At 45.9% G+C, this 23,485-nt stretch overlaps 2 protein-coding genes across 3 annotated transcripts in view; one reads left to right on the top strand and one right to left on the bottom strand.

Annotated features, from left to right (window-relative positions):
- The first annotated feature begins 548 nt into the window (after positions 1–548).
- Positions 549–23,485, top strand: part of FAM134C (family with sequence similarity 134, member C) — a 44,896-nt gene continuing 21,959 nt past the window's right edge. Inside the window, exons 1-2 of one of the 2 annotated variants that reach the window (XM_008571886.1) lie at positions 549–604; positions 17,152–17,225. Coding sequence is in view for 1 of the 2 variants with exons in the window: in XM_008571885.1 (XP_008570107.1) it covers positions 23,075–23,313 (239 nt within the window). In the remaining variant the exon portion in view is untranslated. Of the gene's footprint in view, positions 605–17,151; positions 17,226–23,074; positions 23,314–23,485 lie in introns of those variants that run through there. The other variant, XM_008571885.1, reaches the window with a different exon arrangement.
- TUBG1 (tubulin, gamma 1) lies at positions 17,620–23,058 on the bottom strand. The gene is made up of 11 exons (XM_008571884.1): positions 22,634–23,058; positions 22,216–22,328; positions 21,845–22,012; positions 20,772–20,840; positions 20,221–20,300; positions 19,642–19,768; positions 19,321–19,407; positions 19,055–19,204; positions 18,451–18,603; positions 18,206–18,367; positions 17,620–18,018 (listed from the first exon to the last, which is right to left on the bottom strand). Exons 1-11 carry the CDS (start codon positions 22,680–22,682, stop codon positions 17,821–17,823), a joined length of 1,356 nt encoding a protein of 451 aa, XP_008570106.1. The 5' UTR covers positions 22,683–23,058; the 3' UTR covers positions 17,620–17,820.

The following is a 23,485-nucleotide window of genomic DNA, read 5'->3' as shown; positions in this document are numbered from 1 at the left end:
GCTACTTCATGACTGGTGATTCGCCGCTGCGCTCCCGCCCAAAGGTTCGGATCCCACATACAGACCGGTTCCCGCTCACTGGCTGAGCGAGGCGCGGGAGCAGCACCGAGGGTTGCGATCCCGTTGCCGGTCCCGGTCCGGTACGGGGGCAACACTGAGGGTTGCGATCCGTTGCCGGACACGGAAAAAGACAAAAGACAAAAAAAAAAAAGATAAAATTCACAATTGAACTTTCAACCTTTTAATTATGGACATTTAAAAACTTTTCAAAGGGTTAGCTCAGTTGGTTAGAGCATGGTGTTCTAACACCAAGGTCAAGGGTCTGGATCCCCAAACCAGTCAGGTGCAAAAAAAAAAAATAAATTAAAAAGTAAACTTATTAAAAAGTGGCGAGAATAGTGTAAATATATAAATCTATGTACCTCGTAATTGACTTTATGGTTGGTTTTTTTTTTTTTCCCTGGCAGCTGGCTGGTACGGGGATGCAAGGCTGTTCTCTAACCAACTGAGCTAACCAGCCAGGCCTCACAGATGATTTTAAATGAAAAACTTATCTCAAGTATACATTTGAGAAGACTCTTTTGGGAATCACTTGAATGCTAAGGTAAATCTGTGCATGCCACCAGAGCTTCTGTGAAAGAAATCACTCTGTATTAAATGATTGTGTTTTGCTATCTTTATATCCATTGGAAATAGAATAGGGGCACATTTAAAATTTTTGATTTTACATTTTTTTGTGTCCACTTTTTTATACTATTTATTGGAATTTATATATTTCATGATGGCATCTTCAGGATTCTGTGACTGTGCTTAGTTCATATTCACATTATTCTTTTTTTTTTTTTTTTTTTTTTAAAGATGACCGGTAAGGGGATCTTAACCCTTGACTTGGTGTTGTCAGCACCACGCTCAGCCAGTGAGCAAACCGGCCATCATTATATGGGATCCGAACCCATGGCCTTGGTGTTATCAGCACCGCACTCTCCCGAGTGAGCCACGGGCCGGCCCCATATTCACATTATTCTTAATTGCCATGTCCTTTTCACAGTTGTTAACAGCTACAGTTTCAGCCATAGAAAGTATGATCTTAGCCTTCATTACAGTCTGCCTCAGAAACACGTTTTGCTAGGCATGCCTTCCTTAAAACGTATTTGTTTAACTTTTTTTTTTTAAGGGGATCTTAACCCTTGACTTGGTGATGTCAGCACCACACTCTCCCAAGTGAGCCAACCGGCCATCCCTATGTAGGGACCCGGACCCGTGGCCTTGGTGTTATCAGCACCGCACTCTCCCAAGTGAGCCACGGGCCGGCCCTTGTTTAACTTTTTTTAATCTTGATATTCTTTAAATATACCTTACAGAAAAGTAGCTTTTAGAAAGATAGGATGTTTTTGTCATTTCCATTATCTGTTATATTCCTTTGTGTAGAGGTTCTGTCCATTGGCCTTGTTACCACTGTGCATTATGAGGTTGATTTATCGTGGTACGGCAGGACATGGAGATCACTTATTAATTAGGCCTTCCCAGCCTTTCCCCCATAGTGTTCACATAGAAAATGAAGATGTACAGTACCCCAAGGAAAGAGAAGGAAAGAGGCAGGTTGCTGCAGAGGGGCTGCCTGGAGGCTCCAGCCGCAGAGCTGCAGGGTCCCAACCCAACACGGCTCTAGCCTGTTTTAGGTGCACTAACCTATTTCACCTTTCCTTTCATGAATGAGGAAACTGAGGCTCTTTGCTTTTTCAAAAATTTATTTGCATCATCTACAAATAATAGTATTATTGTGCATGGTCTGTATTTTCCTTTTATTGTGAACATTGTATTTTTTTCTCCTTAGAGTAAACATGATTTCTGTTTAACTCATGATATAATTGTGTTGGTACTTTTGTCAGAGTTTTTATTGAAGATCCTGCTGTCCCAGTCATTTGTGCTTCTATGCATTCACAGATAGTTTTTCTGATGAAGTGGTACTTTTGTCAGTTTTTATCGAAGATCCTGCTGTCCCAGTCATTTGTGCTTCTATGCATTCACAGATAGTTTTTCTGATGAAATTTAAAAGATTTTTCTAATATGGCAAGATATTATATTTCCTACATACTGTTATTTATTTTTTATGGCAGTTGGCCTGTACAGGGATCTGAACCTGTGACCTTGGTGTTGCAAGGCTGAGCTTTAACCAATTGAGTTAACTGGGCAGCCCTCTACATACTGTTTTAATGTTATTATATTTAATAAATTGATCTTTTTAAAAATCTGGAATTAAACTATTATTCCTTTATTTGTAAAGTTTCCATTGTTTTTATATGTATGTTGAAATTTTTAATCCATTTTGACTCTACTGATGTTTATTATTCTATAAATACATCTCTCCAGCTGTGCCAGCCTAGCTTATTTGGCTAATGAAAACTAGGAGATTGTTATTAAAACTTAACTTGACATGGTTTTAGTTTCATGTTCTCTCTCATTTGGTTTGTTAAATCAACAACCCAAGGGCCGGCCCGTGGCTCACTTGGGAGAGTGTGGTGCTGACAACACCAAGTCAAGGGTTAAGATCCCCTTACCGGCCATCTTTATATAGGGAAAAAAAAAAAAAATCAACAACCCAAAGTTCTTTTCTTCTTTTTGAGGCTTAAGCATTAACTCCCCAAAGTTCTAAGAATAGTTATTTAGCAGTTTAATTGAAAATGGGAAAATCTATCAAGAGTTCAGATTCCTGTACTGGCCAGCTGTTAAAAAAAAAAAAAAAAAAAAAAGTAGGAAAGAAAATGGGATGATCCCGGCTTTTTAGCACATTTAGGACATTTTAAGTGCTTTTGGCACTATTTAATGGTTTCTCTTTGTTCTGGATCTCTTGTTTTGTTAACCATGGCCTGTCTGCCCCTCTGTCTCCTTACCTGTTCAGGCTAAAACTTTGCCTATCGCCCCGAGGGCTCAGCAGGTCTCAGACGATCTCTTTGTGGAAGCTGTCTGGGTGGGCCTGTGACTTTTCTGAGGATTCCGTAGTGAGAACTGTCAGAATTCCTTCCCTTGCTTGCTTCAAGTCCATTTGTAAATGAGTGATAGAAGCAAGTCAGCTAGTGAGTTTTCTGGATGGACCAAGACCAAACAGGTTGGAGCAATCCTCCCTCGCTGAATCACCCTGTGCTCCTATAAAATAAACCAAGGAACCCTGGAAACAAACCTGTGTGCACTTCCTGACGTCCCTCTGCCATCGTTCCTCCATGGCTCAGGAATGGCACGTGGCTCAGGGTGTTTTTCTGTTAATCACATGTTGAAGCAAAGTTGTTCTCAAACTGTTCTCATGTGTTGGAATCAAAGTGACTTTAATCCTGTCTTCCCTAATCTAGATAATCTAAATAATCCTATCTGTGTGACATGGTCCCTCCTCCATAGCCTATCTAGAAGCATTTGATAGTACAGAAAAAAGATTTATACTCTGGTAACCTTTGCTTTATTAATGTGGAGATATCTTTTTAAAAAATTTTTTTGAAAGGAAGAAATAAAACTGTTTAATTTACAGGAGACATGATTGTACATAGAAAATCCCAAAGAATATACCAAAAAAAAAAAAAAAAAGGAAAAAAGAAAAATAGCTACAGAACTAATAAGTGGGTTTAGCAAGGTTATGAGATTCAAGGTCCTCATACATAATAAATACATTGCATTTTTTGGTTGAAAATTTTGAAAAACTGGGCCGGCCTGTGGCTCACTCGGTAGAGTGCGGTGCTGATAACACCAAGGCCACGGGTTCGGATCCCATATAGGGATGGCTGGTTCGCTCACTGGCTGAGCGTGGTGCTGACAACACCAAGTTGAGGGTTAAAATCCCCTTACCGGTCATCTTTTTTTAAAAAAAAAAAAAAAGAAAATTTTGAAAAACTATTTTTAAAAAACTTGTATATGTACATAACGCAAAAGTTATCATTTTAACCATTTTAAAGTGTACAGTTAGGGCCGGCCTGTGGCTCACTCGGTAGAGTGCGGTGCTGATAACACCAAGGCCACGGGTTCGGATCCTATATAGGGATGGCCGGTTTGCTCACTGGCTGAGCGTGGTGCTGACAACACCAAGCCAAGGGTTGAGATCCCCTTACCGGTCATCTTTTAAAAAAAAATAAATAAATAAAGTGTACAGTTAAGTGGCATTAAGTACATTTAGATTGTGCAACCATTGAGAGGTCTTTTTTTTTAATTGGCAGCTGGCCAGGACAGGGATCTGAACCCTTGACCATGGTGTTATCAGCACTAGGCTCTCCCAAGTGAGCTGAACAGCTAGTCCTGAGATGTCTTTTTAACACACAAAATTTTTGATGATGACTAAATGTATATACATATATATATATATGATGAAGAATTGAAAATGGAATGGGGAAACCTAGTATTTTCCCTGGACTTATACTTCAAGATAAAATAGAAATCTAAGCAGTGAGTTATGCATGTAATTGACTTCCCAACCAGTCTGGATGTGGCAATATCAGATTCCTCACACTACCTTGGGAAGACTAGAAAAAACTAATAAATATTTTAATAGAGGAGGACACAGTTTATTCTTTGTAAAATAATAACCTCTACCAGGTTTTAAACATTACAGTATCAAAATATATTTATTTTAGTAAATATAAAAAATACAGGTAAGCAGAAAAATAAAATAACAACTTGCAAAGATTGATATTGACCTTTTAGGAATTCATAACCCTGTTTCTTTCAGTACTTAAAGATTTAGATAGTATTAGCTGGTGCTTGAGTTAATTGTAAGCCACAATTAGCAGACTGTGGTTTAATAGCATCTTAAGGTGAATATTGAGTTCCTGGCGATACAACCAATAAGGTTTTATTTCTGGTTTTATTTGAAAGATAATCTTATGATGGATTCATTTTAGGTGTGTCTGGGTTTGGTCTTTTCCCTTGCTAAGTGATGTGTCTGTTACATCAGTTGGTTAACTATATGTATGGCATAAGAATGTACTATAATGTGTTTCTGCCCTTAGAACTGGAAGAGCCTTGATATTATCGAAAGTTAGAATTGGATAATATAAAGTCTGATAATGAGAATCTGGCTTCTATTCGATTTGAAAGAGTGGTGTTGGTGCCAAATGGTGAACTGCCAATGGTAAACTCCTTCTTATCTGCACCAGTGGAGGACCTGCGTTATATACATTTCTCTGTGTCCTTTTGGAATGCGTTACAAGCTTAGAGTAACAGCCTTGTCTAGAAGTCCAATCCTGTATTTTTCAGACCCTAATGTCCCAGACACAGGTGCTCTCCTCCCAGTACCTTGTCCGACTTTCATTAGAGCCCTAATCACACAGTGACCTGATGAGTTATTTACATTAACACATACACAATACAGTGAGAAATTCTTCAACTGGTTCATATCTTGGACATCTCTGTTGTCTGCAGCCCTTAGCACAGTACCTGGAACTTACTAGCTTCTCAATAAATATTTGTTGAGTGAATGAATGATGAAACTGAGGCTCAGGGACTGGAAATGACCTGCCCAAGATCACAGATCTAGTTAGTAACAACATTCTGAGAGGTAGGTTATGATAACTTTTAATTACATGGCATTGCTTGAAAACATAATCAGAGGCCAAAATTGTGCTGAATCTTGGAATAAAACATTGGTGACAGGTTATTCACAGAATTAGAAACTCAGATGATAGTCCACAGCATCAAAAATTGGCTCTGAGGTCTTTCTTAAGAGTTTTGGGGCTAGCTAGTTAGCTCAGTTGGTTAGAGTGCAGCCTTCTAACATCACAGGTTCTGATCCCCGTACTGGCCAGCTGCCAAAAAAAAAAAGCAGCAGCTCTGGAAAAGTTTTAGTTTTTTGGTACCCTAGAGTTTTGTTTTTCTTGCTAATACTCTACCTGTAGGAATGGTTGGTTCATATTTGTGGTGACAGGAAGCCACCTTGGTTGGCTCTCCCATGGTTGGGAAAGGCTAGAGTGGAAGAAATCCCTCTTCTGTGGAAAGGCAGGGAGATCTTTCCCTATACCCAGAGTCCATATGTCCTTGATTGTGTTCATGGTGAGTCTTTGTGAGAAATACATACTCATTTTTGACATAGGTTGGAGAAGCCTGGTGCATGTGATGAGCACTTAGCCTTGATTTTGGTTTATCTGTTGTTTGTTTGTTTGTTTGTTTTCTTAAAGATGACCAGTAAGGGGATCTTAACCCTTGACTTGGTATTGTCAGCACCACGCTCTCCCAAGTGAGCCAAGGCCAGAGGGGAAGGTGTATAAGGTCTGGGCTAGACCCTTAGATAGGTGGCAGTTAGCAAGTGGAGGGACCTGTGTCACTGTCAGGGAGGAGTGGTTGCCTGACTTGGTCATGATGAGCCTGCTGCCTGAGCTAGGAAGACAGGTGACAACAGAACCTGGCTGGTTGGCCAGCTTTTGTTCCTAAATCCTCTGCAATCTTTTGTGTGTATGGAGAACAAGTAGGGAAGAATTAAACTTGGGTTTTCATTCTTCTGACTGCCTGTCTGTTAAGAAGTATCTTCATTTCTTACCATCGGGAGTTGTTAGCATTGGGTTGGGATACCAAGGACGGGCTTTATGAATCAAGAACATCTTGAAACAGTTTGCAAATTGATAGACTGGCAGGTTAGCTCAGTTGGTTAGAGCGTGGTGCTGATAATACCAAGGTCCAGGGTTCGATATCTGTACCGGCAGCCACCGAAAAAAGAAAAAAAGGGAAACTATTTGTTAATTAATATCTGTATTCTTTTTCTGGGGAAAGCTCTATAGCAGATTTTCAGACAGATTCATTAATCAGCAAAGTTTAAGAAATATTGGTGTGGAGCAAAGCAGAAGGAACACATGCATTTACAGGGGCCTGTTGTTCACGTGGCAGGGATATAAATGAATGCAGTATGGCAGTGTGGTAATACTCAATTTGTTAGCCCAGGGCCTACGGATTAACAGCTGCTACATCATCTGATAACAGTAGTTACCTGAGGCATGTACACACATATGGGTTAGAGGTAGTATTCAGGAACTTGCTGAGTGACCCAGTGACAACCACAGTGCATGCAGACAAATAGCTGCTAGGAATAGAACGGTCACTGTGGGGAGGTCACTGAACATAGCTGCCAGAGCGGACAGAGTATCAGATTATTCTCAGTCCTGATTCAATTTACAGTTTGTGAGGGGGCCAGGTCACAAGGATTTCCAGGGACTACACTAGACTTCAGTTTAAGATTGTCCCCTGGCTCTGGGTAGGGAACCCTCTTGAGCTGTTTTGCTATGGTTGTGTCTTAGAAGCAGAAGTAGTAGTCTGGCCTTCTTTAGCCCCTTGACCCTATTCTGTTAATCTCTACATCGTCTTTTTCATGAGCCTTGCAGACCTGGTATTTTCTGATACCATCCCTGTGGCCAGTGCTCTTGTGATTCATTTCCATCCTTGGGGTCCAGGGTGTAGGTGGGTGATCCTCAAGGAGCTTCCTCTACTCCTCACCACCTGTTTCTGGTCATCTCTTGACCGTGGCTGTGCTCCTTTGTTATTGCAAAGTTGTCTTAGAGGAACACATCCAGTTGGCAACTCTGTTTTATTCTGTGGGTGACCTTCCAGCTGTGCCAGTTCTGACCACCCCTGACTTTGCGGGTTGGGCCTTGGAACTGCCATATCTTCTGCTGATAATCTGTTTTGTGCAGCTGTCTACAGATCCAGTTCACAATTCATGACTATTTTTTGATCTTGTAGGAAATAAAATCCTCATGGTCACTAGTTTGTTTCCATTCAGGTGCTAATGGCACCTTGTATAATGTATCCATTAGGAAAATTTCCAAAGGATCAAATATCAGAAATTCAACTACATCAAGCCATTTGGTTCCTAACACCATAAGCTACTCAGTGTAAGAATCTTGGAATATCTTTACTTATATCATACATAAAAGGAATTTTTTTTTCCTTTTTGTCTTTTTTACTGACCGGTAACGGGATCGCAACCCTCGGTGTCGTGCCCGTACCGGGGACTGGCAACGGGATCGCAACCATTGGTGTTGGGCTCGCACTGCGCTCAGCCAGTGAGTGGGAACCGGTCTCCACATGGGATCCGAACCCTCAGCGGGAGCGCCGCCGCACTCCCAAGCGGCGCACTCTCCAGTGCACCACCGGGCCAGCCCCATAAAAGGAATTTTTAAAAAAATTTATTTCTGGTGGCAGAAATTACATCTCACCCCCCACTTTTCCAAGTCCTCTCTGAAAACCATCTAGTATTAAAGTCTCAATATCCCTGATCTGTAGGCGAATGTGGTGAACACATGAATTTGTCCTGGCGTACAGTATTATTTGATTACGTGGCAAGTTTTTTAATGGCGAGTAGAAGCTACAGCTTTGACTTCATTCTTTCATCTGTTCAACAAATGTTGAACAGCTACAACGTGCAGGACTTGCAGTAAATATCAGAGAAACAGAGATAAAAGACACTGTCCCAGCTCATAAGAAATGCATAGGCCAGCAGGGCAGGCGGGGAAGTGAATCATCATTATTACAATATGGAGGGGGAATTGCCAGGAAAACAGTGAACAGAGTGCCAGGAGCCCTGAGGAAGGCTGCTGCCTCTTGCAGTGGAAAAGCAGTGGACTCTCATTGTTTGACCCCTTCATTTTTATCAGAAAAAAAAAAAGAAAAAAAGATGTCCCATGTAGATAAGAAACTTAAAACATTTTCCAGGGCCGGCCCGGTGGCGCACTGCTACAGTGCGCCACTTGGAAGTGCGGTGGCACTCCCGCCGAGGGTTCGGATCCCACATACAGACCGGTTCCCGCTCACTGGCTGAGCGAGGTGTGGGCGCAGCGCCAAGGGTTGCGATCCCGTTGCCGGTCCCGGTCCGGTACGGGCGCGACACTGAGGGTTGCGATCCGTTGCCAGACACGAAAAAAGACAAAAAAAAAAAAAAACATTTTCCAGATAACCAGGCTTATCTGTCTAGGTCCTATAACTCAAAACATTTAAAAATTCTTTTCTTTTCTTCTTTATTGAAGCATAATTGATTGTACATATTTTGGGGGTACAGCATTAACTACCATTACCTGTGTGCAATGTGTGATGATCAAGTCAGTATTATTACATATTCATTGTTACAAATTGTAATTATTCTTTATGCCCCTTACCTGATGCCTCCTCAGCCCTCCTCTCCCTCCCGCACTCCCACCTCTAGTAACCATAGATTCATTCTCTCCTTCTGAAAGTTCAATGTATTATTGTGTGGTCTCCTTCCTCCCTTCCTCCCTCCTTCCCCTCATTCCTTCCTTCCTTCCTTCCTTCCTTTTTCTTTTTTTCCTTTGAAAAACGTGTATTCAGCTCCTTTGCCCATTTTTTAATTGGATTATTTGAAAACTATGGAACACTTCACGAATTTGCATGTCATCCTTGCACAGGGGCCATGCTAATCTTCTCTGTATCATTCCAATTTTAGTTTATGTGCTGCCAAACCGAGCACTAAAAATTATTTTCAATGGAAATATTTGTAAAATGTATTATTTATGTCTCCTTTCTTAAATGGATTATACTGAACAAAGTTTCATCTTTCCTATCGACTCAAGGCATGTGCCATGAGCACCAACATTTCTATTTTGCTGCACTGTCCCAGACTCCTTTGAAGGTGTTTGCCCCTAAGCCAAATGGCTGCTTATGGCTTTTACTTTTCGTAATCTCTCTCCTTATCAGGATGATAGCTCTGTTCCTAACTGATTTTACTTTAGAGTCCCTAGTAGCCCTTCCTTTCTCCTTCAAATTTGTGTTGGTCTAGGAATTATACACCTAAGCAGTTTAGAATTCTGTCCCAAGTAAGAGTAAGTAGACTGTGAATCAAAACTTGACAGGCTCAGCTGTGAGTCCTGTACATAACTGTATGTGAACTTGGCTCTCCAGAGTGCCCTTTCCTTTACTCTGGATAAATAAATGGATCTGTCTGTTCCAGGCAAGCCCTCGTGCAGAAGTTGCTGCGTTCCGTGGAGGGGGATTCATAGTCCTCATAGCCACTTATCTGCCTGGGGACGGTATTGCTCACGTGGAAATTCTTTCTGCTGGGGAGCTGGAATCTGCCCCAATGTAGTTCTCTCCAGTGGTCCTGGTTCTGCTCCTAGAGTGTCACAGAATATGTCCCCCCACCTCTTGCAATTGACAGCCCACCAATATTTGGCAGTTATCGTGACTCCTCCTAAGTTTTCTCTTTCTAGGAAAGCTGAGAAACCTACCTCGACCACTGACTCTCTGTGTGACCCTGAGTCTCACTTTCCTCAGTGTCAGTTTCCTCTTTGTAAAAACTGGGATATAACAGCGCCTGTCCATACAGTTGTTGTGGAAATTAAATGAGCTCTACTGCTATATGTAGAGTGCTTAGAACTGTGCTTGATGTACAGTCAATGCTCAGCAATATTTTCAATATGGCTTTGTATACATATAGCACTTAAAATTGAACAACTTTGAGACATTTTATTTAATTTGAAAAACCAGAAGAATAAAACATGACAACATGCAAAAATTATATACTTTTAGCAATCCTTCTCTAGCTTTTTAAGTATTTAACTATCCATCACTTTAATAGTTTTGTTAACATTTTTCATATCCTGGGCCGGCCCGTGGCTCACTCGGTAGAGTGCGGTGCTGATAACACCAAGGCCATGGGTTCGGATCCCATATAGGGATGGCCGGTTCACTCACTGGGTGAGCGTGGTGCTGACAACACCAAGTCAAGGGTTAAGATCCCCTTACTGGTCATCTTTAAAAAAAAAAAAATTTTTTTTTTCATATCCATTTATATTGTATATTAATATATAGATATTGTATATTAATTGTAAATATTATAAACATTATAAATACAGTCATGTGCCTCACAATGACGTTTTGGCTCACGATAGACCACATACTCAATGATAGTGCCATAGACTATCATGGAGCTGAAACATTCCTATCGCCTAGGGACATCGGAGCCTTCGCAGTAGTACAAAGCATTACCTTGTTTATGTTTAGGTATGTTTAGATACACAAATACTTACCATCGTGTTACAATTGCCTATAGTATTTGATACAGTAACATGCTGCATAGGTTTGTAGCCTGGGAGCAGTAGGCTATTCCACATAGCCTAGGTGTGAATTAGGCTATACCTTCTAGGTTTGTGTAAATACACTCCGTGATGTTCATACAGTGACGAAATTGCCTAATGACACATCTCTCAGAATGGATCTGTCGTTAAGCAGTGGAGGGCTGTATATATATTGTATGTTAATTGTATACTAATGCAATATATTGTAAAAAGTTAATTTAGAATGTTAACTTTTTTGTTGTCCATAATATGAAAAATAGTGAGCTTCTTTCCTTGCTTGCTATTCTTATGGAATTCTAAACTTGAGTCAAATATATCCACTTGATTTTGAAATAATCCTAAACTCTCATGTCTCCCATAGTTTTCAGATAGAGGGTAAAAATCCGTGAGAAATAAGATGTATCCACCCTAAGCAATTAGGTTTCTTCTTCTTCTTCTTCTTCTTTTGGTGGCTGGCTGGCACAGGGATCTGAACCCTTGATCTTGGTGGAATAACACCATAGGTTTCTTCTTCTGTTCTGTTATTGGCATCTGTTTTTCATATCTATTTTATTGGCATTATCCATGTGTGGGCTCTTTACCTCTCGTTTCTCTTCCTGTTTACACTTCTACTCATTTACGCTTAAAATTTATTTTTTCTTTTTTTTTCCTTTTTGTCTTTTTTTACTGACCGGTAACGGGATCGCAACCCTCGGTGTCGCGCCCGTACCAGGGACCGGCAACGGGATCGCAACCCTTGGTGTCGCGCTTGTCTTTTTTTACTGACCGGTAACGGGATCGCAACCCTTGGTGTCGCGCTTGTCTTTTTTTACTGACCGGTAACGGGATCGCAACCCTTGGTGTCGCGCTTGTCTTTTTTTACTGACCGGTAACGGGATCGCAACCCTTGGTGTCGCGCTTGTCTTTTTTTACTGACCGGTAACGGGATCGCAACCCTCGGTGTTGCGCCCGCACCGCGCTCAGCCAGTGAGCGGGAACCGGTCTCCACATGGGATCCGAACCCTCGGCGGGAGCGCCACCGCACTCCCAAGCGGCGCGCTCTCCAGTGCGCCACCGGGCCGTCCCAAAATTTATTTTTTCTGATTATCAAAGTAATAAATATCCATCACAGACCATTTGGAAAATATAGAAAAACATACATATAATACCACTGGCCAAATGTAACTCCTATTAATATTTTATTATACTTGTTTTCAGTCTTCTTTCCATCTCTCTCTCTATCTCTATCTTTATCTCTTTCTATATGGTCGGCCCTCCATATTTGTGGGTTCCACATCTGGAGATTCAACCAACCACAGATCAAAAATATTTGAAAAAAATTTTGTCTGTACCGAAAGTGTACAGACTTTTTTCTTGTCTTTATCCCCTAAACAATACAGTATAACAACTGTTTACATAGCATTTACATTTTTTTTTTTTAAAGATGACCGGTAAGGGGATCTTAACACTTGACTTGGCGTTGTCAGCACCACGCTCTCCCAGTGAGCGAACCAGCCATCCCTATATGGGATCTGAACCCATGGCCTTGGTGCCATCAGCACCACACTCTCCCGAGTGAGCCACGGGCTGGCCCTACATAGCATTTATGTTGTATTAGGTATTATAAGTTATCTAAAGATGACTTAAAGTTCACAGAAGGATATGCATTGGAAATATGCAGATACTACCCCATTTTATATCAGGGGCTTGAGCATCCATGAATTTTGGTGTCTGAGGGAGATCCTAGAACCAATCTCCCACATACTGAAGGATAACCGTATATCCATATTTTTTAAACAAAAATGAAATACCACTGAATGCTTTTTCACTTATCTCTAAATGGTACCAATTTACTCTTCAAGCCAGTTCCAAACTAACCATCCTAAAATACAGATTTCATCACATTCCTTCTCAGCTCAAGAATTTGCAACTGCAATTCAGGCCACAGGACACCTCTGAGCACTTCTTAGACACTGGGTGTGGTAGAAAGAAGAATTGATTTGGAGCCAGAGGACCTGAGGTCAAGTTGTCTTTCACTTAACAGCTGTGTGGTCTTGGACAAGTTACTTAACCTTCCTGAGCCCATTTCCCTATGATGATAAATGACAAAAATCCTCCCTCTAAGGGCCCAGATGATTTACGCTTGAGAAAGTGCATCATGCAGGGTAAAATGCTGTACAAATGGCAACAATGCTACTTCCCCTCTCCAATAAAATTGGGAGCCTCTTTAAGTTGCGTTCATTAGGAAGCTTAGTGATGGGCAACTCGGTCTCTGTTTTTAATAAATGCTTGCTTAATTTATGAACAAATGTCTACCAGGCCTTAATTCAGCCCTAATCACTCATACATACTGCTTCAAGATTTTCCAGTCATTCTCTGTGGTGTTCTTTAATTTGGGGTGACCAACTGTCCTGATTTTCCTATGACTGAGGGAATGTGAGCATTTCATTTTTAAAACCAAATCTGAGGGGGTTCTCAGGAGTCAGAAGTTTCAGTGCTAAAACCAGAATGAGTTGGTCCCCTATTAATAACTCAGTAATGGATTTGAGGGCTGGAGGGAAGAATTGCTACCTCCAGCTTCCATGGCCAGCGTCACTAATATACTAATGCCAGTGAGATATGAGGAGGACATTTCCAACTGGGTCTCATGGGTTGTTGGACTCTAACTGCCGGGGCCTGTAGCTTTGCAAGAAACTTGATTTTACCTCTTACACTGTGCTTATCTGGCCCTGTGGAATTTAATTAAAACTAATAAATGATGAGTTGGTTAACAAGAATGTCGATTGAAGATGTTTCGTTACTTTTCTAGGGCAGCCCCTTCCCTGCTTAAGATGCCTGAGAGGGAACGGAAAGGGAGCAAGTGCTGGAGGTGGGCATTGCTGGACAGTGGACTGTATGTTGGATTTTAACTGACTCTCCACTGAGTGCCCATTTCTAGGGAGATCTAGAATGTTCGCAAACTGGCAGAGACCATGGATAAGGCTTAATAGACTGACCCACCAAACACTTTGTCCAGTGTGTGTGCCCACTGTGCGCTCCCTATCCACTGCTGGTGCTTGTCACCTCTTCACCTCATCTCAATATGCTTCCCAAAGTTGCAATCCGTGAGTTTCAGATTCCTTCACACAACTCTGTTTTTGGTTATGTGCTTCCTGCTATAGATTTGTCTCATGCATGTTCAAGAGTCCCTGGGGTCACATCACAATGGAGTGTTCTGGGAACATTACCTTTAAATGGCTAATTTCCCCTTATTCCTTGAGTCAAAAAGAAGTTCCTGTTCCAGGCTTGAGCATTCTGCTCTCTCTCCAACTTTTCCACAGCAACCCTTGTCTCTCAGCAGGGACAGTTATCTCTGTGGCTTGTAGTTTCTCAGACCACAGGGACTTTTCAATACCAGCACCACCTGCTGCCCTGATTCCCAGAGGCTTCCTTCCCTTTCCACCTGGCCTCCCACTGCCCTCTAGTTGACACACTTTGTGTTTTGCTGCTGGCCAAGAACAGGGAGGGGCTGCACTGGTGTGGGGTGATGGTTGATCTGGAAATAGCCTGGTTCTGAAGTTGGCATTGAAGTGTGAGTCTGTTCTTACAATGCCTGGTGCTCAGCAGTCAGAAAAAGGAGACGTCTTTGCAGATCCATTTCTCCCTCCCAGGGTATTTATTCACCCCTCTGGTTGGTGACTGTAGTACTATCTAGACATGGCTTTTACTCTGGACTACCTGGGACCTTTCTTCCTGCCTGGGACTCTACATTCTGCCTCACAGAATCTTGCAAAGGAGGACCTGCTTGTGGCCTGGAAGTGGGCCAGCTGGCCATTAACATGCACCAGCCTCTCTACATTTGCCAGCTCATGACCCCCACTCATCACTAGCCATTCCTGCACATGCCCCAAGTGAAGAAAGGTTGGTCATCAGGGGCGGGGCAGTTAAGGGAGAGAACTGAGACGAGGTGCCCAGTGGTGCAGAAGGAGGAGGTGAAGCTGAGAAGGGACCAGGTGTACACTGGTTTTTGCTGAAGTCATCTTCCTCCCTACTGAGAGAACAGGCAGCTGGTTGATACCAACCAGGCTGGCTCTCCCTGAGTCAGCCCCCTGCAAACCCTGGCAACTGATAGTGACAGGCTGGCTGCTTTGACTGCAATGGTGACAGGCTTGTGGCCTCCCTGCCATCCCTCAGGCAACCCAGGGCCTGGCTTCTGTCTGTGCATCAGTCCTACAAGGATCCCCTCTGTTCATAGGGGTCTGACCTCTATAGTGCTCACTCTGTTCACATGCAGAGATTTATTAAAGATAAATGGTTCATGGGAGGAAAAGTATATCCCCAGGCCAATAGTGAGCAAGTATGGTTTCTAATGTAAAAGGGTGGGGTGGGAATCTCAATTTGCCCAAAGTTCCTCAATACTCTTCAGCCCCAGTAAGAGTGGCAGAAAGTTTCTTGGGCTGGTGCTTCACCCTCATGCTGAGCTCTGCCAGCCCCAATCCTTCTGATTCCACTGGGCCTGACCCTCTGGTTTTGACCCCAGACATCCTGAGGGCAGGCAGAAGTTGCCAATTACCCTGACTTGGGTGATGGGGACACTTTGTAGGTATATTTAGGCCAGCTGAGGCTGACACCCCTTACCCCCACTCCAAGGATACAATCTACTCTCTCTACACAGGTATTCAACGTGCCGCATCCTCTGACAACCATGAGCTCATCCAGGGGCTCCAAAAGTCCTCAGAAATAGGATGATTCTACACCAGCCTATAAAATATCACAAAAGGCAGGACAGTGCAATGGTTAGGAACACAGATACCAGTCAGTCAAACCAGGGTTTGAATCTAAGTCTGTTGGCCTCAGTTTCCTCATTTATAAAATGAGATTAATAATAATGTCTACCACTTCATAAGGTTGTCATGAGGATTAAACAAAAGAATGTACTTATCACAGTGTATGCACGCATATTAGCTATCACTATAATCCTCACCTTTAGGGTATATAAGACCCTAATGGGGCCCTGACAATCCGCCACAGACTAAGAAGAAGCTGCTTTGCCCTTTCGATCCTGAGATTTAGGCCCCTAAATCAAGTACTTCCCTACAGTCTTTGACCAGAAGTGGAAGTCACTGTCCTTTAAATAACCGGAGACCATCTGAGAACAGAAATATGGTGCCTTAGCTGTGGAAAAACTTTTGACCCTGCTTGCAGTCCAGATTTTGAATTTGGCCTCTTGAAGAAACAGAGCACACCCGGGATACTAGGCAGGAACAGAAGGCAGCATTCCCCGCCTGGAAGCAGGCAGCGAGCATGCCAAAAACACCGCTTCCACATGGACGGCCCACCACAGCCACGGCTGCTGCAAAAGTGGCTCAACACAACAGTAGCCAGAGCCACCATGCAGGCAGCCCACCAGACACTCAACTGCAGTGACACAAGGAGAGTCACCAGCGAAGACCAGAAAAAGAGGAGGACATTTCTCTCCTCAAAGCCCACTCCAGCATAATAGAAGCAACTGCTCTACCACGCCCCTGCTTTTCTTTCTTTCTTTTTTTTTTAAAGATGACCGGTAAGGGGATCTTAACCCTTGACTTGGTGTTGTCAGCACCACGCTCAGCCAGTGAGCGAACCGGCCATCCCTATATGGGATCCGAACCCGGGGCCTTGTTGTTATCAGTACCACATTCTCCCGAGTGAGCCACAGGCCGGCCCCTTGCTTTTATTTCTGATCTTAGTAATTTCTGTCTTCTCTCTTTTTTTCTTGGTCAGTCTACATAAAGGTTTGCAAATTTTGTTATTCTTTTCAAAGAATCATAAACAAACAAACAAACAAAAACATACATTATATGGAAAAAATAAAAATAAAAGAATAAATTTGTCGGGCCGGCCCGGTGGCGCACTGCTACAGTGCGCCGCTTGGGAGCGTGGCGGCGCTCCCGCCGAGGGTTCGGATCCCACATACAGACCGGTTCCCGCTCACTGGCTGAGCGAGGTGCGGGTGCAACACTGAGGGTTGCGATCCCGTTGCCGGTCCCGGTCCGGTACGGGCGCGACACTGAGGGTTGCAATCCGTTGCCGGACATGAAAAAAGACAAAAAGGAAAATAAATAAATAAATAAATAAATTTGTCCTCTTGACTTCATGTTCCTAGACTCCAGCTGCCTGAAACTAGTGGATCTCCTGGACTGTCTTTCCAGCACCACCCTGTTTGCAAGAAGCTTAAAGGTAGTTGGTCTGATTCCATTGCTTGTCCAGGGCCTAGTGGTAGGGGTGATGGCCTCAGGCCCACAGTTTTTGTGATCAACAGGACTCTCTGATGTGGGAACATGAAACTGGTGGAATGTTCACCTAATATAGTGACTTGTGAGAGGCAACTGGGACCCAAAGGGGGCCAGACAGAGAACAAGGTAATATCTGTGGGCCTATTCACCCTGGAAAGGAATTTCAGGTAGGTCAAACCCCACCTGTGTTCTCCAAAATTAGGCATAAGGAAAATCTGGGGGAGACCGTTTGCTCAGAGATGAAGATGCTAGAAATGGGGAGGGACTCCATCAGAGTGATGGTAAAAGAACAGGCATCCCCTTGCCTGGCTCCTAAAGCCTTCAAAGAGACCAGTGACTTCATTTATGTCCACTGCTTTATTAAAGATAGTCTCATAAGAGGAGAAGTAAACATGTCCCCAGGCCAACAGAGAATGTGTGTACGTGTGTGTATGAGAAAGAGACGTGTGAGGTCCCTGATCTGTGCTCTGAGGGGGTGGTCAGTCAGATGGGGCCTGGCCCAACCAATAAGGCAGATGAGGGTCCCTGTCCTGGGGGACTCACTGCTCCTGGGTCCCCCAGGAGATGTAGTCTGGCCGTGTGGCTGCATGGTACTCATCAATGAGTTGCTGCACAATCTCCCTGGACGTGTCCATCTCATTAAAGTTGTCCTTGAACATGTCCTCCTTGCGGAACTGCTCCAGGAATGCCTCCCGCTTCCTCAGCTTGTCGTACTGACGACAGGTCCTTTCAAAGAGCTTGGGGTATACAGAAAGCAAGGGTGACAAAGAATTTTGAGAAACACCGTGGCCCAGAGAGCTAGGCAATCAAGGCTGGGCTGTACTACAGCAAAAAAGCTGGAAGCAGGGGCAACTGGGATGGAGAGAGGTGAGCCACAATCAGGAAACCAAATAGGGGAAAAAAGGTGCAAACTACGAGACTCACCGAGGAGATGCTGGTGTGGTTGGCCATCATCAGACCGCTGACACGGTGGGCTGAGGGCAGGTAGGGAGACTTCCTGGACAGGGCCACCTGGATGCTGGCTGGGCCCCAGGGGATGAAATTGGCCAACTTCCGTTCCCGGATCCTCTGCAGGCTCTTGTGGACCTGGGGTGGGCACAGGAGTGGTGATGGTAGCCTCTCCTCTACCCCTGCAGGTTCAGGGGGTAGAACTGAGGGGCCTCACCCACCTGGGTGGGGTCCACCTCTCCCTGGATGATGTTGAGGATGGCAATGTAGCAGTGGTTGGTCTGGCGGTCCCGGCCCGTGGACACCATCACATTCTTGGGCTGTAGCAGCCGCCTCATGACATCTAGGACCGTGGTCTTCCTTACGCTAGCCACCTGATGGGACAGTGGGTCACAGGGACCAGGCCAGCACTCAGGGCACAGTCCATTGATTCATGGACAGAGAACAGTGGTCAACACATGTTCCCATCGGACTCAGGGTAGGAGGGTCTCTGTGGGGAATGTCTTTAGATTCAGGTCTGTACTGAGTCTCTGCCACAGGATTACGGTCTTAGCCCTCCTCAGCTCAGCAAACTCGTGCCCTTGTGCAGTAGCAAAACCCAACTCCATACAACCCAAGGCCTGCAGGAGCCAAAGGCAGAGGGAAGACAGGAAGATGGGAAGACAGAGAGCATGTCAGCAAGAAAGCTGTAGATCTGTGCCTGAGCGCAGAGCCTCTGGGGGCTGCAGAGGGCAGCTCCTGGGGTAGTGGGGTAAGAGGAAGACTAGGTTGGGGCCTGCCAGGTCCAGGGCCAGCCTGGCCTGGGCCGCTGAGGGTTGCTCTTACTGACTGGTCCGTGGTGAGGGGGGTGTAGCCGGTCATGAGGAAGTGGAGCCGGGGTGTGGGAATGAGCGAGGCAATGAGGCCGATGAGGTCGTTGTTCATGTAGCCAGGGTAGCGCAGGGTGGTCGTGCTGGCCGACATGATGGTGGACACCTGGGGACAGGGGTGTCACTTCATAGGCCTTGGCCTGGATGAGCCTCCCTTCCCCAGATGGCCCTCCAGCAAGGAGGGTGTCCAAAGGAGTCCAGGAGTGGGCAGTGGGTGCTCACCAGCTGGTTGATCTGGGAGAAGGACGGGTTCTGGATGTGCAGGCGGTCTGTGGCGATCCGGTTCAGGGCTGTGTTGTCCAGCACCACCTGGGGGGGCAAAAGAGGGTGGCAGATTTATGGGAACAGTGAAAATAGGAAACCCACCTGAATTTAGGCTCTGAGGCTTAATTTCCCTTGAGCCTCATGGCCAGACAGTCCCGTCTAAAAGGGATTCCACAGGCCTATGGCAAAGGAGGGCTCAGAATGGGCTTTTTAGGTGCATGAAGATGAATAAGCTGACAGGGACACTGGGAGTGGGGAAAGGTAGAACCCAGGACTCACCACACAGTCTGCGTTCTGGGTCAGCCTCTTGAGCGTGAGGAGTGAGTTGTAAGGTTGCACCACCACGTCGCTCATCTCATCCTGGTTCGGAAACACTGAGTATGTCTGCACCAGCTTCTTGGGGTACCTGGTGGGGGTTTGGAGAAAAAGATCAGGGCAACAGACTGGAGCTTGGTGAACATGAGGTTCCCCAACAACTGTCTAGAAAGCAGCTAAATCTGGAAGGGGAAATTGGGTGGGTCACAGGATCAGTAGAGAAGGGAAACTTGACTTTTGGAACTCTGTAACCCCCAAGGGAGAAGGGCAGAGAGACATCTTAGGATCTAGAGTTCCAGCTCCTAATCTGGCCACACTCCCTGGACCTTCGTACCTGGCCCAGATCCTAGGCTCCAACTCCCACCACTAGGAGTGTGATTGGGTTCTCAGTTGTAGTAACTTCACTTTCTTCACTATAGGAGAGACTAGAAGGGCTCTTTCCTACTCCACTGCATAGGGATGTTTATCTGCAGGGCCTCCCAGTCACTTGGGAAACCAAGTTGGAGGCCATGTCTCTTCCTAGTCCCCCAAACACAGACTTACCTGTCATTCAGCCGTTCTAAGAGATAGGAGCCCAGGCCAGAGCCTGTTCCCCCAGCGATGGAGTGACACAGCACAAAGCCCTGCATGTAGAATGGGCAATCAGTGTCTAGGTATCTAGTGGCAGAATTTCAAACTGGACTCACCCCCCACAATTTCTTTTTTTTTAAAGATGACTGGTAAGGGGATCTTAGCCCTTGACTTGGTGTTGTCAGCACCACACTCTCCCAAGTGAGCTAACCAACCATCCCTATTAGGGATCGGAACCCTTGGCCTTGGTGTTATCAGCGCCACACTCTCCCAAGTGAGCCACGGGCTGGCCCTTCACCCCACAATTTCTTGGACTCCTATCTTACTGAGCCCTTCCTTCCCCTACGGGTACAGCTTTTTACATGTACAGCTTAGGAGACTCTGCCTTGTCTCCAGCAAGGCCCAGTAGCTTCTGTACAGTGCAAAGGGTACATGGGTGGGTCTTGTGCTGAATATATAGCTTCTAAAGGGTGTTGCCAAGACTTCCCTATGTCGGCTCCCACCAGCATTCCTGGGATACTTACCTCTAGACTGTCACTACCATCTGCCTCCCGATCTATGATGTCAAAAATGTCTTCGTGGATCTTCTCTCCCTGTACAGACAGACATGGGGGGGTCAGAGTGGGATAGGACCATGTGATGAGGGCCCTGACCTCAGAATAGCCACCCTTGATTCTCCTTATAGCACTTGAAAGTACTTTTTTGTACCATAGGTGCCCTGCCGTTTTTTTTTTTTAAAAGATGACCGGTAAGGGGATTTTAACCCTTGACTTGGTGTTGTCAGCACCATGCTCTCCCAAGTGAGCTAACAAGCCATCCCTATACAGGGATCCGAACCCTTGGCCTTGGTGTTATCAGCACCACACTCTCCCAAGTGAGCCACGGGCCGGCCCCTGCCTTGCTTTTAATCTACATTGAGAGGCAGTATAGCACAGTGGTTAAAAGCAAGCACTCTATACCCAGACTACCTGGTTCATACATTAGCTGCAGCCCATTTAGCTGAGTGCCTCTGGGCAGGTTACTTGATTTCTCTATGCCTCAGTTTCCGCTTCTGTACAATGAAGGTAATAATAGAGGTCCACAGACCCTTATCTAAAATCCTTGGAGCCAGTTATGTTTTGGAATTCAAAATATTTCAGATTTTGGAAAGATAATATGGTACATATATGTATATTAAATAAAACCCCAGAGGAGATCTGAGGTGCATTAATCAAATACATTAATATTTCTGTAATGAAAGGTATGAGTAATAACAATAAAATGGATAGAAACTATAAAATAGTCTGTCTCCATTGAGATTTGGTTTTGCTGCTCTTTTGGCTTCAGAGCTTTTTGGATTCTGGAAAGGCAGATAAGAGGCTGTGAACCTGTAGTACCTCCGAGGTTTAAATAAGTTAACACATGTAAAGCACTTAGAATAGCCTGGCACACAGCACCAGCTAGTGCAGGTTCTTAATATTACGTAGTTAACTCCCTGCAGCCATGTCTCTCTCCCTCCAGCTCTCATAAATCCTGATCTGGTTTCATCTCTCTGAGAAGTCACAGGGCCTGAGCCCACACAGGGACTTGTGGGCCCTGCCAGGGAATAGCAAATGACCTGGGAGAATCCACTGGCCCAGTTGTTGCCAGCTCCTCCTCCATGCTCGGACAGGTAGATGTTCTCTGGGTTGTACAGCTTGGCATAGGGGGAGTTGAGGATGGAGTGGATCACCCGGGGCTCCAGGTCCAGCAACACCGCCCGGGGGATGTAGTGCTCATCGTCCGCCTGTCAAGGGGAGTCCGGGAAGGGGCCCAATCGGCTAGGACCTGCCCAGTCCTCAGTCCTCCCAACGCTGGCTCCTGCCGGCCCTCCCTCCTCAAGCCAGCCGCCTGGCCCTTTTGCCCAGCGGATTCCCCAGTACCAGGCCGCTGCCCTTCCCTTCAGGGCCCCCAGGCCACGGCCGGCCCTGGACAAGTCGCTGGGGGCACCTGGTAGAAAAAGACGTCCTTGCGGTCAGTGCCCTCGGTGGCGAATTCCTCCACGATGCCCTCGGGGCTGATACCATGCTCGGCGCACAGTTGTTTCCAGAACTCGAACCCAACTGGGGGGAGGAGGCGGGCGGGGGAGAAAGAAGATATCTGGATCTCGGCAGGTTCCAATTAGGAACTGGGGGGCGGAGCGCCTGGGTCCAGGAATAAGAAGTCAAGCCCCAGGACTCGCTCCTGTATGCCAGCGACTGGGTAGGGAAGGACCCCTCGGGTTGGGCAACTGGACACTGGATCAGGGATGTCCCGCCTTTCGGAGAACTACAGTTCTGGGAAGGACAGATGGAGTCCAGGATCTCCCAGCGAGAGCCCATTGAATCTAAGGAACCCGGCTAAGGGGAGGGGCCGGAGGTTCGCTCACTCTGATTGCCGCACTGGCCCAACTGTAGGGTGATGATTTCCCTCGGCATCGCTCCTCAGGCTCGGGCGTTGAAGCTACTCCCGCCAGCAACGCCGCCGCTAGCCTGCCCGCTCGCTGTAAGACGCAGGCGCCAAACAATCCGCTCCACCCACGAGCTTTCTCCTCTCCAATGAGAACTGGGTTCTGGCGATGGCACTTCCTTATTTATTTGGCTTCAGTCGTACAGATTGCGCGTGCGCGGCTCCAGCCCGGGCTCCTCGCCCGGGCGCGGGGGACGTTCTTTGGCTCAGCGTCCTTCCCCTTCTCTGGGTGGACACGTGCTTGAGCCTGTGCGCAAGCGCACTGTGGGAGAGGCGGCCTCCGCCGCCGGACCGCGCATCTGCGCAGTTGGTGTTATTGTGACTGGCGGCGGCCCCGGATGTCGTGGCTGCCGGGGGGGAGATGGCGGAGGCTGAGAGGGTGGCCGCGGCCCCAGGCCCTGCTTTAGGGTCGACTTTCAGGGGCCGCCGAGCCATGTCAGGTTCCTGGGAGCGGGCCCAGCAGGTTGAAGCGGCGCAGCGGGCCCTGGTGGAGGTGCTGGGGCCTTACGAGCCTCTGCTGAGCCGGGTGCAGGCAGCCCTGGTGTGGGAGCGGCCAGCCAGGAGCGCCGTGTGGTGCCTGGGGCTGAACGCGGCTTTCTGGTGAGAGAACTGGACCCGCGGCAACCCTCCGAGGCGTGGATTCGTCAGGTTTCTCTAGGGCTCTACCTCTCGCCTGCTCTGTTTTCTTAGCTGCACTGGCTCCTTCCTGTACCTGCCTAATTTTGCCTCACCTCCTTCCACTCCGTCCTGCCCCCAGGCTTTGGCACCCCAG

This window comes from Galeopterus variegatus, unplaced genomic scaffold (genome assembly GCF_000696425.1).
Source record: "Galeopterus variegatus unplaced genomic scaffold, G_variegatus-3.0.2 Scaffold733, whole genome shotgun sequence".
Classification (NCBI taxonomy): Eukaryota; Metazoa; Chordata; class Mammalia; order Dermoptera; family Cynocephalidae; genus Galeopterus; species Galeopterus variegatus.
The sequence above is the reverse complement of the archived record's forward strand: the minus strand, read 5'-3'. Positions and strand labels throughout refer to the sequence as shown.

What these genes read in the sequence shown, in the direction of transcription:
- TUBG1 (XM_008571884.1), bottom strand. Translation starts at nt 22,682, where the DNA reads ATGCCGAGGGAAATCATCACCCTACAGTTGGGCCAGTGCGGCAATCAG. An exon ending in TCTCCCAGATCAACCAGCTG is followed by an intron (nt 19,205 to 19,320) that starts GTGAGCACCCAC and finishes CCCTGTCCCCAG; the next exon opens with GTGTCCACCATCATGTCGGC. An exon ending in CCCTCACCACGGACCAGTCA is followed by an intron (nt 18,604 to 19,054) that starts GTAAGAGCAACC and finishes CTGTCCCATCAG; the next exon opens with GTGGCTAGCGTAAGGAAGAC.